Raw genomic sequence first — 16505 nt, 5'->3', positions numbered from 1 at the left:
GCTGAATGCCTAGCTAGAGGCCGCTTCAGTTCAAGTGGAATTAATGATATTAATCCACAGCTTACTCTTGACTGAACCCGTAGGGTCACACAAATAGTACGTAAACGGATCAAGTATTTAATGGCATTAAATACTCTATCTATGGATATTCGGAATCGACGGATCTTGGTTTCAGTGGGAGCTGAGATCGTCACAGGCAAGAAATGAATACTCCGGAAACGATGATATTACCGGAAACGGAAATATGGATCGTATCGGAAATATAAATATTATCCAAGTCGTAGATGTTGCCGGAAACGGAAACATGGCACGTATCGGAAAATATTATCGGAAATGGAAATATTACCAGAATCGGAAATATTGCCGGAAACGGAAATATTGTCAGAATCGGAAATATTACCGGAATCGGAAAATAATTCCGGAAACGGAAATATTAAATATTTGTTCGAAACGGAAATTAATTCCGGAATCGGAAATGTTAAATATTGTTCGTATCGGAAATGAATTCCGGAATCGGAAATTTAATCGGAAGCGTATCGTACGAATAAGCATCGGACGAGGCCTGCCGGACGAGGGCCCAGCACGAAGCCAGGCCATCGCCCAGCAAGCCAAGCGCGCCGCACAAACAGCCACGCCAGGCCCAGCGCAAGGCCAGGCCCAGCAGGCCGTGGCAGCGCGCACAGCGCGCACAGCGCGCGCGGGAGCTGCGTGGGCTTGCAGCTTGCGCAGGCCTCGCTGCGTGGGCTGCTGCTCGTGCGCACGCATGGGCGGCCCATCGTGGCTGCCGTGTGTGCGTGTGTAAGTGTTTGTGTTCGTGCACGTTTCCTAAAACGTGCAGAGTTCGGTTAATGATTAAATTCCTAGTTCTATTTGATAAATTAATTAAATTAGAGTTCTTGTAGGATTCTAGGTTTAATTAATTTGTATCTGAATAGGATTCCAATTCCCTTTCCATAACCCTATAAATATGTGGCCTGGGTTCACAGTTTATAACGAGTTTTAAAAGTATTCAAAGTGAGTTTTTGAGAGAAAAATTCAGCCACACATCTTGCTCAAAAGTGCCGAAAATTCTAGTACCTTAAGGGCGATTCTAGTTCGTCAATCTTAAGGCGGATCCGGACGTGCTGTGGACTATCTACGGAGGGACGACACTTGGAGTCCTAAAGACTTGTTCTTGCTCGGTTCGGGCGCAGCTAGGGAGGGCACGCAACAAAGAGTATGCATCTAAATTATGCTATATGATTATGTGTAAATAATATGTAATCCTGGGTTAATGGTTGTTTCCGCATGATTTATGTAATATCATATGTATCATAACCTAACAGAAGTCAAATATCAACTGTAGTTGTAACTATATGAAAATGAACTAATGTATATTGAAAAATTACCTTTTGATCATATGTAATCTCCAACCAGTAAAATTGTTGATTTCACCTTTCTCCCTTTTTATTGTATCAACCCTTTCCCATATCTGTTTCTTTGCATATCTAGTCCATCTTCTTGTTATGTAACGATCTGGAATTGTATTGATTGAATGTAAATGCAATATTCTCAAACAATGGAAGCACAACCATCCAGATTCTTCAAAGTTTTTGCATGTGCAAGTGACGGTTGAATCTTCCATTTTGTATTGAACTTCTTGTCTTGATCCTGTTAGATTATTTACATATAATATAATATTATTCAAAAGAACATCTACTCCAAATATTAAATAAAGATTTATAGTTTTTTTACCTGTTATTCCTTCTATCCACACTTCAAAAAACACTGTTCTTCCAACACTTCCCTTGAACATTGTACTACTTGCCACAGAAAGCTTGAACTCTTCTTCAAAATCACGGAAAAGTGTTATCGTGTATACATTTGCTGCCTGTTTCAATATAGCACGCATACTTAGCTCTGAAGTAGGTATTCCCCTTGTACAGTCAAAGTCGTCTTTTTCTTCGGTTTTTCTCCATCGATTTATTGTAGCTTGAAAAATACTATAGAACTCTGTTAATGTTGTACTTTTATTTGCTTTAAATCCAACAGCATGATTTGTACTTTCACTTCTTTGTGAAGAAAGTATACCAGCAGAAAAAAAATCTTTACTTAAAGCTGTACACCATTTTTCTTTAAGACCATACAATCTGTTGAACCAGTTATTTTTTTCCAGCTTAAAAGTGTTGATCATAGATTTCCAAGTTTCTTCAAAATCATTTGGTGTTATACACCCACTTAAACACTTGTAGAATGCGTTTTTGAAGTTTTTATCAGACTTCAATAAACCAAACCTACTGTTTGCATTTTTACTCAAGTGCCACAAGCATAACCTGTGTCTTGAAGAAGGAAAAACCTGAAAAACAATAATGAATATATATATATATAGTTCCACAAAATAGTAACTATATTTTATAAAGAGTTACTATATTTTATAAAGAATTACTATATTGTCAAAATAGTAACTATATTGTATTAAGAGTTTCTATATTGTCAACAGAGTAACTATATTTTATAAAGAGTTACTATATTGTCAAAATAGTAACTATACTTTATAAAGTGTTACTATAATTTCAGAATAGTAACTATATTGTATTAAGAGTTACTATATTGTCAAAATAATAACTGTATTTTATAAAGAGATACTATATTGTCAAAATAGTAACTATATTTTATAAAGAGTTACTATATTGTCAAAATAGTAACTATATTTTATAAAGAGTTACTATATTGTCAAAATAGTAACTATATTGTATTAAGTGTTACTATATTGTCAAAATTGTAACTTTTTTTTACAAAGAGTTACTATATTGTCAAAATAGTAACTATAATATATGAAGAGGTACCTGTTCTATTCCAGCAGCAATAGCTGCATCTTGATCAGTGAAAATTGATATAGGGTGCTTTCCTCCCATAGCCTTCAGAAAAGTTTCAAACACCCAAACAAAAGATTCTGTGGTTTCACCCCCAATGAAAGCACAAGTAAACATTGTGTTTTTCCAATGGTTATTGATACCAACAAATGGAGCACATATGAGATTGTACTTATTGGTTCTGAATGTATTATCAAAAACTAGAACATCTCCATATATTTTGTAATATTCTCTCATCATAGAATCCCTCCAAAATAGGCACTCAACTTTTCCTCCAGCATTGAGTCTTACTCTGAAAAAGAACTCGGGATCTATTGATTGTATGTCATACAGTTTGTTCACTAGTGTTTGTGAATCCTTGCCATCAATTTGCTTCATTTTTAACTTGTAGCAGTAGTTTAGATGATCAATCATCGTATGACCTACACAGTCTTCTCCGCCAGTTTCTGTTGACATATACCTATAAGACTCCATTGGTCTTAGACCACATTCTGACATTGCCTCAATAGCTTCTTTTTTAGGTTCTGTCATTTGTCGTTCCGATCGGTGGAGATAATTACTTATTTCTCTTGTCAATGGGTGATTATGTACCACTACATGCTTTTCTATTTCAAAATCTCCATTTTCATTCTTCTTTCCAAATATTTGAGCTTCACATTTTGTTCTTGTTATCATTATCCTCTTTCTCCTTTCTTTCTTCTTTGCATCTGATTGATCATCTTCATTTTGAGTTCTTTGTTTTTAGGAGGGTCTCTTATTCCAGCAGCAGAGCAGTAGAAGTATTTTCCTTAACAATTGTGGTTCCTTCTTTATATCTATTCTTCCCTTTTCGTACACTAAAAGTCTAAAACCAATTATAGCAGCATGTTTGCAATATAGATCATAAATCTCATCGGTTGTTTTCCTTGCTTCTCCAATTAAACTGCCATCTAATTCTTTATCAATGTTTTCTTCCTGCTCATTATTTGGATTTTCAAAGATGCTGTGGTTTGTATTAATTAAATGTATTATTGAACCTGTACAAATACAAGTATAGTTATCATTAATTGTGATAGTTACTCTTCATTTTTATATAGTTACTCTTTATATGTTATAGTTACTATATATTTAACATAGTTACTTAAGATCTATTGATTGTTATAGTTACTCTCCAGTTCATATAGTTACTCTTTATTTGTTATAGTTATTCTATATTTAACATACTTACTTAGGATCTATTGATTGTTATAGTTACTCTACAGTTAATATAGTTATTCTTTATATGTTATAGTTATTATAAGTTAAATGTAGTTTATTTCTTATATAGATTATTTCGTTATGTGAAGTTACTCTATAATTAATATAGTTACCTTTCATAAACTATAGTTACTTTATTTTAAATATAGTTATCATTATATGTGATAGTTACTCTTTATTTTATATAGTTACTGTTTATATATTATAGTTACTCACAGTTAATATAACTCCTGTTTATATGTGATAGTTACTCTACAGTATATAGTTCCTCTTTATATGTGATAGTTACTCTTCATTTTATATAGTTAGTCTCTATAGTTTATAGTTACTCTACAGTTACTATAAGTCCTGTCTATATGAGATAGTTACTCTACATTAAACATAGTTTCTCTTTGTATGTTATAGTTACTCTACGTTAAATATAATTCCTCTTTATATGTTAGTTACACTACTCAATTATAATATGTTAACTATATCAACATAACAGTTACTATATATATATATTAAGAGATACTATATCATACCTTCTTCAATACATTGATTTGCAACCATAACTTGCTGAGATGTGCCTTCATCTTCATCTTCAACGTCATATACTTCTCTATGATTCTCTAAATTTTCTAAAATAATAATAATTACTCAACGAGTATGAAAGTTACTATAATTCTTCGTAGTTAGTTATTAGGATTAGAATATTACCGTCATAATTATACAATTTTTCTTCTATTGCGCGATATAAATCGATATTCAAATCGATTAAATCGTCCTCCATTGTTGAAGCTCGAAGAGAGAGAAGCTGTTGGAGGAGAGAGAAGCTGATGTAGGAGAGAGAAGCTGCTGCTGTAGGAGAGAGATTTCAATTTTAGGGTTTCGCGCATTCTGTTATTTTGGAACACGTGATTTCAAACGGTTCAGCGCTGCAAAATTACTTAATTACCCTGGTCCATGGTAACCTTATGGTGGACCGGGTCCATGCAAGCGGAATTGATATATATTAGATACATTAGATTCACACCCGGACAAAATTGGCAAAATTTCTCATCTCTCCTGGCGTTTTCTCTCTTCGACAACCACAAGCAATTCTTCCAATTGTAATTCGTAGAACGTCTCATCGCCGGCGATCAAACCAAATGCAGCAAGCTGGAGATTTCAACGCCCCTCCTTACTATCACCACCCCAACGACCCCCACCACCACCATCAACCACCTCCAATTCAATATTACACCGGTCCTGACCCCCCTCATTCATCTCCTTCCCCACCATCCTACGCTTCTGCGCCTCCCTACGCCGCCACAAACTCCTATTTATCTCACACTTCCGCCGCCACCGCCGCCGATTACTCTTCATCATATTCCCAAAATTACCCTCCTTTTCCACACACTTCCGATCCTCTCCCTCCCACTGTTCCTCCTCCTCAACCTCACTACGCTCCTCCGCCACCTCATACTCCGCCGGCGCCACCTGTTATGCCTGATTCTCATGGGCATTACCCTCCTCCGCCGGCCCAATTGCATTTTCCCCCAACGACGCCGTATTATCCACCGTATGAACCCCAACAATCAGCTCCCCAGAATTACCCCCCTCCTCCACCTCCACCGACTTACCCTAACCCTAATTTAAACTCCAACCCTAGTTATTATGAGAAATCTTATGATAATAGCTCGAAATTCGATTACGGACCGGGGTATTTTGACGAGAATTTAGGGGGATATGGGAGTTCCGGGTGTCGAAGGTCCAATTCGGGAGGTGGCTATGATTACAAGGATGATGGGGCGTATGCTTATGAGGGGAAATCGGAACCCTATGGTGCCCGTGGGACAGCGTCGAAGTCGTCCAATTGGTCTGGGTTATTTGATGATTATGGGAGGGCGATCAGCTTTCCTTCTGGTTCCTCAAAGAAGGAGAAGGAAAAGGAAAAGCCTAGCTCTTTGAAGGTTGTGAGGGCAGTGCCCAAGGCAGAGTCGAATACCGATGCTAAGAGTGGAGTTCAGAAGTTTAGGGTCAAGCTGTTGCCTGAAAGTGGTGGCCAGAGTATCATGGATGTTCTCTGTATGGTATGCTGTTCTTGCAGTCTTTTACATGCGATTTATTCTGTTATTGTTGTGCTTATTGATTTTGGCGTCTGTATGTCCTTTAGCGAGCTTGGATTTCCTGTTGCCTTTCAGTTTTAGAACAATGTATTGTCATCATGAAGGGGATTAGAATTTCTATATGTGGTTTTGAGTGAGATGTTTGGGAAAGAACGGGATTTAGTTGGTTGTTAACTTTTGAGGTCAGCTAGAATGTAGCTAAATTAGCGAGTTTTACTGCACAAACCATTCAAGATGCACTTGTAAAGTATTCCAATGTGTGAATGGTTTGTGCATTTTTTTTAAGTGGTATAATAGAAGTGGGAATGAAGTTTGGAAGCTTACTTGATGGTGTGAAAGTATAGCTTACTATTTTCAATGGTGTGTCTAGTGCCAATCTGGCTGAACAATCTATTCATTGTGAAAGAATTGCTATTCTTATCTGGGCATACGAAAAATACATTTCATTCTTCTCGAAAGAGTGTATCACTTACCAATTTATTTTGTAAGAGTACTTGGGAATAAAAGCAACACACCTTATTTGCGTGGGTTTCTCTCTATCTCTGTATTCATCACATGAGACCTTATTTCATCTTACTCTATCTCTCTCCTCATCGCATGAGTCTCCATAGTTTTTTTTCCTATCCTCTATGTTGCACTCCTTAAAGATCGAGGTAGTTGTGAAAAAGTTGGTAAAAGTGAATGATGCATTTTAATTTGTCTTGGCCAATGATGCATTGTGTCAATCAGACAAATGAAATTATATGCTTTATTAGCTACAACACAAGCAATCTATATAAGACACTCTTTTGAAGCTCTATGTTGCCTTTTAAATCCCGAGCTCATGCCTGATGCATTATACGAGTAGGTAGTCGGTTAACACAATCTGTGTACCTACTTTTCTTCTGATTAAATGAGGCAGTAAGGGTGCGTTCTATTCACCTGATTTTCACTTATTTTTTCTGAATTTATCTTATCTGAACTTATCTGAACTTATTAAAACTTATCAAAACTTATTTTAGTTATAAGTTGTACTTGGTCAACCCTTATTTTTCCTGAACTTATCTTATCTGAATTTAACTGGGCTTCTGAACTTATTTTTCCTGAAATAAGTGGAAATTAGGTGAACTAAACAGGGCCTAAGTGTGATACAAACTTGTTTATGTACCTGTTAACTTTCTCATTCTTTCTTCTGAATTTCTGATGTTAATAATTTTGTAGGGCATAGCATTTATAACTATTGAGTGTGACAAATTGTATAACCTATTGAAAGTTTCTTGTGGGCATCCAAATTGTCTTCCGTTGCTCGCTCTCTCTCCCTCCCTCCTTCCCATCCCCCATGGGCATACAATGAAATTATTTGACAATTTTTTTTCTGTCTTGTGCTTGCACTGCCCACAAGTTTTTTTTCTTAATTATATCAAAATTTGTTGCCATCCATGCTCAGGTTGGTTTGGACGGGATACGCATGCTTGATCCTAATACCAGTCGTACATTGAGGATATACCCACTTGAGAATGTGACACGATGTGATGTAAGTTGACAAAAATCTAAAGATCCCATCTCCATTTATGTTGCAATGGTTAGTGGACTAATTTTCCTTCTCCGTTTTTTGATTTCTTATGTAGAAATATGACTCATCTACATTTGCGTTCTGGTCGAAGACTCCTGTTGATGTGGAGCCTAGACGTATTAGACTGCAATCAAATAGCTATACTACAAATACAATTCTGGACACAGTGACAGCTGCTACCGTGCAGGTTCGTTATCCTAAGCAATGTGTATCCCCTTCCTCCTACCCCATATTTTAGCTGTGTTTCTTACCTTTGATCACAGCCGTTAGGTATATTCAAGTTTTGGACACGTCAGTGTACACAATTCCTAATATCTGGACGTGAGTGTGGGCACACAAAATTCATTAAACATATTCCTGATTGTAAAAGACTTTTGCATGTGCTTTTTTTTTTTGTTACATATAAATTTCATGTTGACTCTTTCGCTAGTTCTTGTTAAATTTCTGATATCACGTTTATATGTGATTATGTGAGCATATGCACATAACTTTTTCTTCTCTTTCATATTCGCACATACCGTTGTTGGAGTGCTGACCTTCTTATACGATATACATGCATGTTAGATGAAATGATTAGCTTTCTAATGGCAAAATCATGTGCATCCTAAGTCTGGGAATTTGAGATATTTAGCCATGCTAGTATGCCTTTAAAGAGCTTATTTCGGAAGATAATGACATGTGAAATAAAAGCTTCCTTGAGTAGGTATAATTATAAATGTTATTTGGCCCACATACTTGCAAATGGGAATTGGGAAATGACATGGAAAAATGAGAAGCTAGGTACATGTTCAAAGTTAATAGTCTCATGGCTTTCCACTAATACTAGTTATGGAGCGATGCCGACTGGTCATTGCAAGCAATATGAGATTTTAAATGTTTTTTAATTAACGAAACTGTTGAAGATAATTGGGGAGATGGTTTAATGCGTGATAGAGGCATAATTGATAATAAGTTATACTCGTAATGATGAATATTTATTAGAAAGTACATGTACCAATTGAACTCTCTTCTCTAGAATAGAAGTTGACACATGTCACATGTGGTGCACTAATGTGGCACCATTTCAGCGATTAAGAGGAGGCTACATGTGGCAAGGTAGCATTTTTTTTGCCTTGGGTTTTAGGAATAATATACATCGTACATTTTTCCTACCTTTTCTTTTGAGGGGATTATCTACCTAAGTTAGCTTGGAATTGTATAAGGGTTGGGAGAGCTGACCTCTAGGAGTCTAGGATCCCATGATCCCATCTTCGTCTGTGCTACTTAATTTGTTATAGATAGAAAGCAGAAAAATGGTAAAAGCACCCCAGAGTTACTTCCCATTTTTCTCTTTCTCAAATATTTTAGAAAAAGGACCAACTATGCTATTAAAATCTGAAATGGCTTCCTATCTTATTCCTACTTGTGGTCCCTAAAATTTGGAGAGCTTGGACACGTGTCAACACTTGGTCGTTCCCTTTTGATTTACGGGGAATCCCCTCCGAGAGCTGCCTCCCTGCCGATGGAGATACTCTCATTCTCTAGACATTCAACAACTCCTGTTTCTGGAATAGGATCTAACTTTCTATCTTTTCCCAGGGAGGCACCCAAGGTCCTCTACATGTACATGCTAGGAAGCTTTGTGAAACTGGGTGAATCTTGGGAAAGGCAGGCCTGAGCTTTTAGATGGGAGGGGTCGTGAAAAATGGGATTCTTTTTAATCTTGAAATAAATCTGAGTTATATATGAATGACTTGTTTTCATCTATAGTGGAAAAAAAAACCATGGCTTCCAAGATTTCCATAGCTTCTCTCCCTTTCTTCAAACTCCACTATCTCTCTACTTTCCTCCATACTTCTTTTTGCGAGTAGAACAAATCATCATCCCTGCCAGAATCACTAATGCTGCCATTGATTCTCACTTTTCATTCTTCTGCCTGCTACTGTTGAATCTTTTTTGTGATCATAACAACAGAAGCTCATGCAATTTGTTGCCTCTTTCTTCTAAGATTTTCTGAAGCCAAGGAATTCTCTAAAAAGTCTGTGAGTACTCCCCTATTTGTTCTAAGATCTGAAGTGCTTGTGTTCGAGAGGAAATTTCCCAACTTCACTTTTTATGAGTTTTTCCCCCTCTCTGTTTCTTGCAATCATTTCTTCAATTCTTCGAGATAATTGATTTCCATGTTTGCTGCAATTGAATATTGAATGCTGACTTTTCAATCCAGTAAGTGGTCAGTGGATTTTTTTTTATAAATTCCTAAATGCGTGGAAGTGGGTTGGGAAATTTGGTCTTTGGAATTTGATTAGATCATTAGATTGATTTTATTTATTTTTATATTATTCGGGGGAAGTTGATAGTTTTTGAACACAGTGAAAATTAAAGAGGTACGGCGTCGCAGTCAAACAGAGAAAAGATTGACCTGGGAGGCTGGGACCGAAGGCGAGGATCGATCTGTTTAGGGTCTTCACCGCCCTGCTAAAGATTCTGATGTGCAAATCTGGTTAGGCTCTGTCCATCAACATCGTGGGTTGGGTCTTACCTGTTTATAACCGAGCTGAATCAGGAACACCGTTGAACAGGCCTTTTCATTATCATTATCATTACCCCATTGCCTCAAAGAGGCTCCCGCAAGAAACGAGGTAAGGGGGGGTCGGACGTACGCAACCTTACCCTGCAATTGCAGAGAGGTTGTTTCCAATTGACCCAAAAGCGATAAATACTTCGTGAACACAAAAGCTAGTACAATGTTACTTCCATGTAGCTGGGATGGTCTTTAAATCAACAAATCAGCTAACATTCTTAAAATTGCTTGGTGGATTACTGGGTTTATCTCGTATAGTCTTGTCCTCCTCTTTCCATGTATGTAGTTTGAACCATACAAAGCTTTTGAAAGTTACATGGTTCCTTGCTTCCTTTTAATTTTGACCAGCTTTGCACTCCATGCCCCCATGGACACACCTTGTGGTAACATGGATTCCTAGAGTTTAGGGGCTGCATGGTGAAGAAACCAATTGGTAGCACAATGAGATGGAGTGACATCGTGACGATGACAATATTAATCAGCCAGCTACATAGATTATTGGAGCAGTCATGATGCCATTCTCTCTATTGGTATTTGAGATTGGTGTGCTATTGCATTGACTCCTTGTTGATTATGAAAATTTGACAGGAACTAGATTAAGGAACCTCAGGTTTTAGATAAGTGTAGTCAGGAATCCTGGCACCATAAGGTTTATATTCCATGCATAACTTTTCACACCCCACATTGATGCACTATGTTAGCTTAGTACTCCATTTCTGCCGTAGTCATCCTACTGCTCTTAACTCAGCCTTCTTTCGTTTCTATTATGGGACTGTGAGTTGATAAATATGAATATTTTCAAAGTAATTATGTTATTGAACCATTCAATATCATGGCATGTTTTTTCCAGTTGATAGGAAATGTTGTTGCTGGAATCGGACTACCTTCATTTTTGATGAGAAAAGGACTTCAAAAAAGGTGCTTGCTTATGTCCCCTTTCTTTGGTATGACAAAAGCCAACTTTTTATTCTACCCCCTTCGGAGGAAGGTGCTCCAATTTCGAAGGGTAAAACAGGGTAGCACTGAGAAAGTATTTAGGTGGGGTAGGGGGGTTTGGGTGCTAGTCGTCAAGGTATCTGTATCAAAGTACCATTTTAACATTTTGGTTGTTACGTGGGGCCTTTATGGTCAAGGCTCTAACTGATGCAACCTCTTTCCAGTTGTAGGGTAGCTTATATTTTAATAGAGCCTTTCTTTGTACAGTATACAGGCTGCATGTCCTTACCCTGCCTTAGCCCTTAGGCAGTAGCCTCACTAATGCATTGGGGATAGTGGTATCTGGTATGGTATGGTGGTATTATACTGTTATGAAACTGATCCAGCTACTTACCCAAGTTCTCAGATCAAGTTCATATTTGTAGGTGCAAGTGGAAGGTTAGAATGAATAGAGCATGAAAATTGCCCGTTATAGGTTCTGCTGTGATGTCAAATGGAAGGTGTGATCAGCTTGGTGGAAGTTAGTTATACAGGGGTATAAATACAAAAGGGAAGGCAAACGTATTCATTGAGAAAAATATCATTTCAATTGTAATTCCTTGGGAGTTAGTTGTCCACTCGAATGCCAGATAACTTTGTTTTGCTTTTCTACTATCTGCAAATTTAATACCATCTTTCTCATCTCTCTTCAGCTCTCTTCGTATATCCGATTCTCCACCTACTCTTAATTTTTGCAACTAAAACTTCATTCTACTTCATGTTACCAATGTATCACAACAAAGTTATATGGTACCTTTTCAAGAATTATGTCTTTAGGAATAAACATTAGCTTGTGATGAATTGATGATCTATGTGCTTTTTTTTGAGGGTGGTGTACATAGTTGTGACATTTTCTGTGTTCAATTTGCAGTTCAAGGAGATGGGTGGGAGGATCAGGTCTTCTGAGCCACCCAAAGCCATGGATCAGTCTGCAGAGAAGAAGAAAGGTTTTGCTGACTGGATGAACAAGCTAAAACCTGTCAATGAAGAGAAAGATCATTGGGTAATGATTTCTCTTCACTTTCTTTTCACTTCCATGTCTGTTATATATCAATATTGGAGGGTGGCTTTGCTGCTATTGATGCTGAAATTATGTCCCTAAATCTCCTGGTAGTGCTTTAGCCCAAACCAAATGCTTGGATACTCTTGAATGGATGTACTTTTTTTTTTCTTTATTGGTGTTGTGTAATTTGAATTGTAGTATGGATATCCTTTATGCTGTATGGTTTTTGAGTTTCCAAGGCTTGTCTTTTGCTGGAGGGTTTTCTCGAGGAAAGTAATAGACATAGTTATTTTAATTTGGATATTATGTCCAAGAGTCAGTATTGATGCTTTTAATATTTAAAGTTGATTCCTGATTAGTAGCATGATGCTTTTGAAGCCACCTATTTCATGTTTTATCGTTTATTCTTGCCATTTTATGTGGGCACACTCTTTCTTTAGTTATGGGGTTCCCTTTTAAATTCTGTGCTGGCTCTTCTACATGAATTTTGTGGCATATTCTTGTTCAGAACTCAGAAGGTCGTTGCTTGATCAACTTATTCTTCGTTGGATGAATAAATTGTAAATTGGAAAGCCGAAGGCAATGGTAGCATTGTTGGCTCCTTTATTTACTGTCTTATGTATTGAATAATGTGAGAGTTTGTTCATCATATAAATTATTTGCATGTTATATTAGGTACCCGATGAAGCTGTATCCAAGTGTACAGGATGTGGAGGAGATTTTAGTGCCTTCAATCGTAGGGTATGTTTGGAACTGAGTATTGAGAAACTTTGGTTTCTTTGTCACGTGTTCTGACCCTGGCTTTCTCTGTCTAGCATCACTGCCGAAACTGTGGAGATGTATTCTGTGACAAATGTACTCAGGGTAGAACTCCCCTCACTTTGGAAGACAGTGCTCAAGCAGTTCGTGTGTGTGATCGATGCATGGTATGCATTTGACTGGTTTATTTGCATTATATCCTGATACTTGCAAATCATGTTGGTAGAAATTCCTATGATCTGCTTGTCCTATCCGTGTTTTCTGTAACAGTTTACATTTCCTTTCATGTCTTATAAAGTGTAATAATCTTACTTGGTTACTGTATCCGTTCATTGTTATTCTTGTATATTTAATATGGGGGGGGGGGGGGTGAATCGTCGTTTGATGTTGAAAGCTCCTGTGGAATTTTGAAAAGCACAAGGTCTTTGCATGGTGATTGGTGTCTCTTGTTTCTTTTACTTTTCTGGCATGTACAAAGTGTTCGAGGTGGAATTTTACTATTTTGAGCTGTACAGCTGTTTTTTTTGTTTCGGTTTTGTGTTCTTGTGGTTTAAGCTTCCTTGTACTATCTCTTAGTAATTAATAAATCCCTTTTTTTAGTTGCCAAAAAAAAAAAAAAAAGTTGCTGATCTAAATCATCCAAATCTCATGTGTCTTAAAATTAAAGGCCAGACAGAGGCATTTGCTGTGGAATACAAGTCCAAGTAATGTAATACTGTAATGTACGAGTAGTGGTAACTGGTAAGAAAGTGAGGCATTTGGCGTAGAGCATTGTTCATTCTGTTTTAGCAGCTCATTTTCATGGATTCCTAGGATATAATTTGAAGTTCACTCATGATGATAAACGTTAATTGTTTGTGTTGGTTTCATGGCTAGTATTGTGAAAGTCAGATGTAAACGTAGTAGGTCTGCTTATTTGAAATGATTCATAGTAGGATACTAGGATGGAGTAACCTCTTCTCATGATACAGGCACATGTATCTCAAAGGCTTAGTATGGCGAAGGAAGCATCTACCAGACCAATCTCTTTGCAGAGTCACGAAGATCTTGCCAAGAAGCTTCAGGTAACTACTTACTAGTATATGTTTGTTTCCTTGTCATGTGCCTTCTTTATGGTTCACTTCAGGCACATGTAGTTTATATTTTGGGTTGAAGTAGGAAATGGATGCATTTAAGCCAATTACTCTGTACTTTTAGGGGAAGGCTTCTGCCACTCATATAGTTTGCAAAACTTGAGTAGCATGAATGATAATTGGATTGATACTCTGTACTTTTACAGTTTTACTTGAAGGAAACAGTAATTTTTCATAAGATTTAGAAAAAGAGGGTTTCTTGGTGAATGTTTGTGGTACTTTCCAAAGACCATATGGAAAAGCCGTGTCTTTCCTTAGTTTTGTTGAGGAGCCAAAGGCGGGGTTTTGAGGTGGACTGTAGTTGTCCTTAGGAGAGTTCTTGACTGGTAACAGCTTAAACAATTTTGAGGGTTATATATTTGAATATTGAGTGATCATATCTTACGCTCGGAATATTAGGGATTGTAGCTGTCAATTGTCTGCCTATAGTAGTGTAGTTTGTCTCAATGTCTAATATTTATTCTTTTGGGTTTTTTTTTTCATCATGGCAGGAAGAAATGGAAAAGAACCTGAGAATTTCATCAGGTAAACATCGCTTCTTGGTTTTGAATATGCTTGAGAAAATAATGTATTAATGCTTGAGTGGTAAGTTGCTCCATGGCTCCATCTAAGTATCTAACAAACATACTGAGTTGAATACTAAATGTCTGCATGCAGGTTCAAAGATAGAAGGTTCTGGTGGTAAGCGGATGAGAGAAGTTGCATGTCCTACATGCACCGTCCATTTGCAGGTTTGTTTGTAATTTCTGCATCTTTTCTTTCAGAATATTCCAACTGAAGCTGAAGCTCTGACTCAAACCAAACCACTTCCTCCGTTCTTATATCAGGTCCAAGTACCATCTTCTGGTTCAGAAACCATTGAGTGCGGTGTGTGTCAGCATCCATTCCTCGTGAGTGCTCATTGATGTCGCATCGCCTCCTCTTGTCGTATCAAGTTTTATATTTTGTTCAGTTACATTCATTGGCTAAGTGTTTAATAATTAACGGATAGCTGGTAGTGTGATATCCTCTTCTTTTCTACTCCTCCCCAAGTTCTGGGTCAAGTTCTCTTACTGGGTTTGTATATGAGTTTCTGTTGCCCTTTTTTTTGTCTCAGGAAAAGATCACCAAGGTGTTTTGTCAAAATCGAGATTTTCATGTTTGTGTATACAATTCTGTGTTTGTCCTGTAAGTAGGTTCAAGGATGGAAAGTTGTGTTTTATCGGGTTTCTCGGCTGGTTGTTGTTGTGTTTGATCACATGTCTTGTTCTGGTTGTTGTTGTGTTTGATCACATGTCTTGTTCTGAAAATGACCGTCATTGTTTTTGACATCACTGTTCTTCGATGTAGTTGCATATTGTTAATTTGTCTTTAATTGGCATTTGAGTATTTTTGAAATTACCACCTTAAAAAGTTCCAACTTTTGAAATTACCACTTTATGTGTATGTTTTTTATTTTTTTTGAAAATTACCAACTTATAACGAAGTAAGGGTGAGGTACTATGGGTAGGACATGTAAAAGTGATAATTGTCAAGGTTGGAACTTTTTAAGTTAACGAAGTAAGGGTGAGGTACTATGGGTGGTAAACGAAGCACTTGATCCCTCTATAGTCTAAGCGAAGGCAATGGTGTTTAGCTTACAAATGAATGCGAGCTTGATAGTGCTGCAGGGAGATTGCCTAAATGTGATCAACAAATGCAAAATCGAGAAATTTTAGCACTTGTTAATAATATTTGAATCTGTTTGCTTTGAGTATTACGAATGTAACTAGAGAAGCTACTGGACTGGAGTTTGGGTGGGTGGGTGGGTGGGTGTGCATTAGTGGTAGAAGATATTGTGGGGTCTGTATTGTTTTGCCTTGAATAATACGTAGATCTTAACTATAGTATAAGAGTTTGGGTGGGTAGGTGGGTGTCCTTGAATAATAGATATTGTGGGGTCTGTATTGTTTTGCCTTGAATAAAAAGTTTTTTTTTTTTTCTTTTTCGGTTCACCCTTAAGGCTAATCTGGAATCTGGACGAGTTATGGGTGGATAGGTTTCAATCTCCTCCTAATTGTTGTTGCGGGGGATTGAATACGGGTTCTCTCTTTTAAGTTCAGCTTCAATTACCACAGAACCAACAAGCAATTAGTTGAATAAAAAGTTTATGAGGGTTCTTGAAGTTTGAAGATATGTTAGTAATTTATTACTACGTATGAAAGTTAGTAATCGTTAATTCGTTATTATGTTAGTAAAAAGGAGGAAGGAAAGTTAGTAACAAATTAAATCGTCATGTTGAATAACATTTTACCATGTAAAGGTATAAGAAGATCATTAAGCAATGGAAGGTGTGGGAAGGGGTGTGCAAAAATTGGTCCGGACCA

General features: G+C 37.1%; 2 protein-coding genes across 2 annotated transcripts; one reads left to right on the top strand and one right to left on the bottom strand.

The window, feature by feature from the left end:
- Nucleotides 1-1384: 1384 nt before the first annotated feature.
- On the bottom strand, nt 1385-3527 carry LOC110786339 (protein FAR1-RELATED SEQUENCE 5-like). The gene is made up of 3 exons (XM_056832339.1): nt 2826-3527; nt 1735-2335; nt 1385-1650 (listed from the first exon to the last, which is right to left on the bottom strand). Exons 1-3 carry the CDS (start codon nt 3525-3527, stop codon nt 1385-1387), a joined length of 1569 nt encoding a protein of 522 aa, XP_056688317.1.
- Nucleotides 3528-5105: 1578 nt separating this feature from the next.
- On the top strand, nt 5106-15394 carry LOC110786348 (protein FREE1). Its single transcript, XM_021990893.2, has 10 exons — nt 5106-6142; nt 7605-7691; nt 7786-7917; nt 12137-12268; nt 12944-13009; nt 13084-13194; nt 13999-14091; nt 14652-14685; nt 14818-14891; nt 14988-15394. Exons 1-10 carry the CDS (start codon nt 5219-5221, stop codon nt 15063-15065), a joined length of 1731 nt encoding a protein of 576 aa, XP_021846585.1. The 5' UTR covers nt 5106-5218; the 3' UTR covers nt 15066-15394.
- Nucleotides 15395-16505: the final 1111 nt, after the last annotated feature.

The sequence above is a fragment of the Spinacia oleracea genome, chromosome 6 (genome assembly GCF_020520425.1).
Source record: "Spinacia oleracea cultivar Varoflay chromosome 6, BTI_SOV_V1, whole genome shotgun sequence".
Classification (NCBI taxonomy): domain Eukaryota; kingdom Viridiplantae; phylum Streptophyta; class Magnoliopsida; order Caryophyllales; family Amaranthaceae; genus Spinacia; species Spinacia oleracea.
Note: the sequence above shows the minus strand (reverse complement) of the source record. Positions and strands in the feature narration are given on the sequence as shown.

Excerpts from the sequence above, each read along its gene's own strand:
- LOC110786339 (XM_056832339.1), bottom strand. The coding sequence starts at position 3,527 with ATGATAACAAGAACAAAATGTGAAGCTCAAATATTTGGAAAGAAGAAT. Across the intron at positions 2,336-2,825 it reads TTGCTGCTGGAATAGAACAG|GTTTTTCCTTCTTCAAGACA; the intron begins GTACCTCTTCAT and ends ATTGTTTTTCAG. Across the intron at positions 1,651-1,734 it reads GTGGATAGAAGGAATAACAG|GATCAAGACAAGAAGTTCAA; the intron begins GTAAAAAAACTA and ends ATAATCTAACAG.
- LOC110786348 (XM_021990893.2), top strand. The coding sequence starts at position 5,219 with ATGCAGCAAGCTGGAGATTTCAACGCCCCTCCTTACTATCACCACCCC. Across the intron at positions 14,092-14,651 it reads ATCTTGCCAAGAAGCTTCAG|GAAGAAATGGAAAAGAACCT; the intron begins GTAACTACTTAC and ends TCATCATGGCAG. Across the intron at positions 14,892-14,987 it reads CATGCACCGTCCATTTGCAG|GTCCAAGTACCATCTTCTGG; the intron begins GTTTGTTTGTAA and ends TTCTTATATCAG.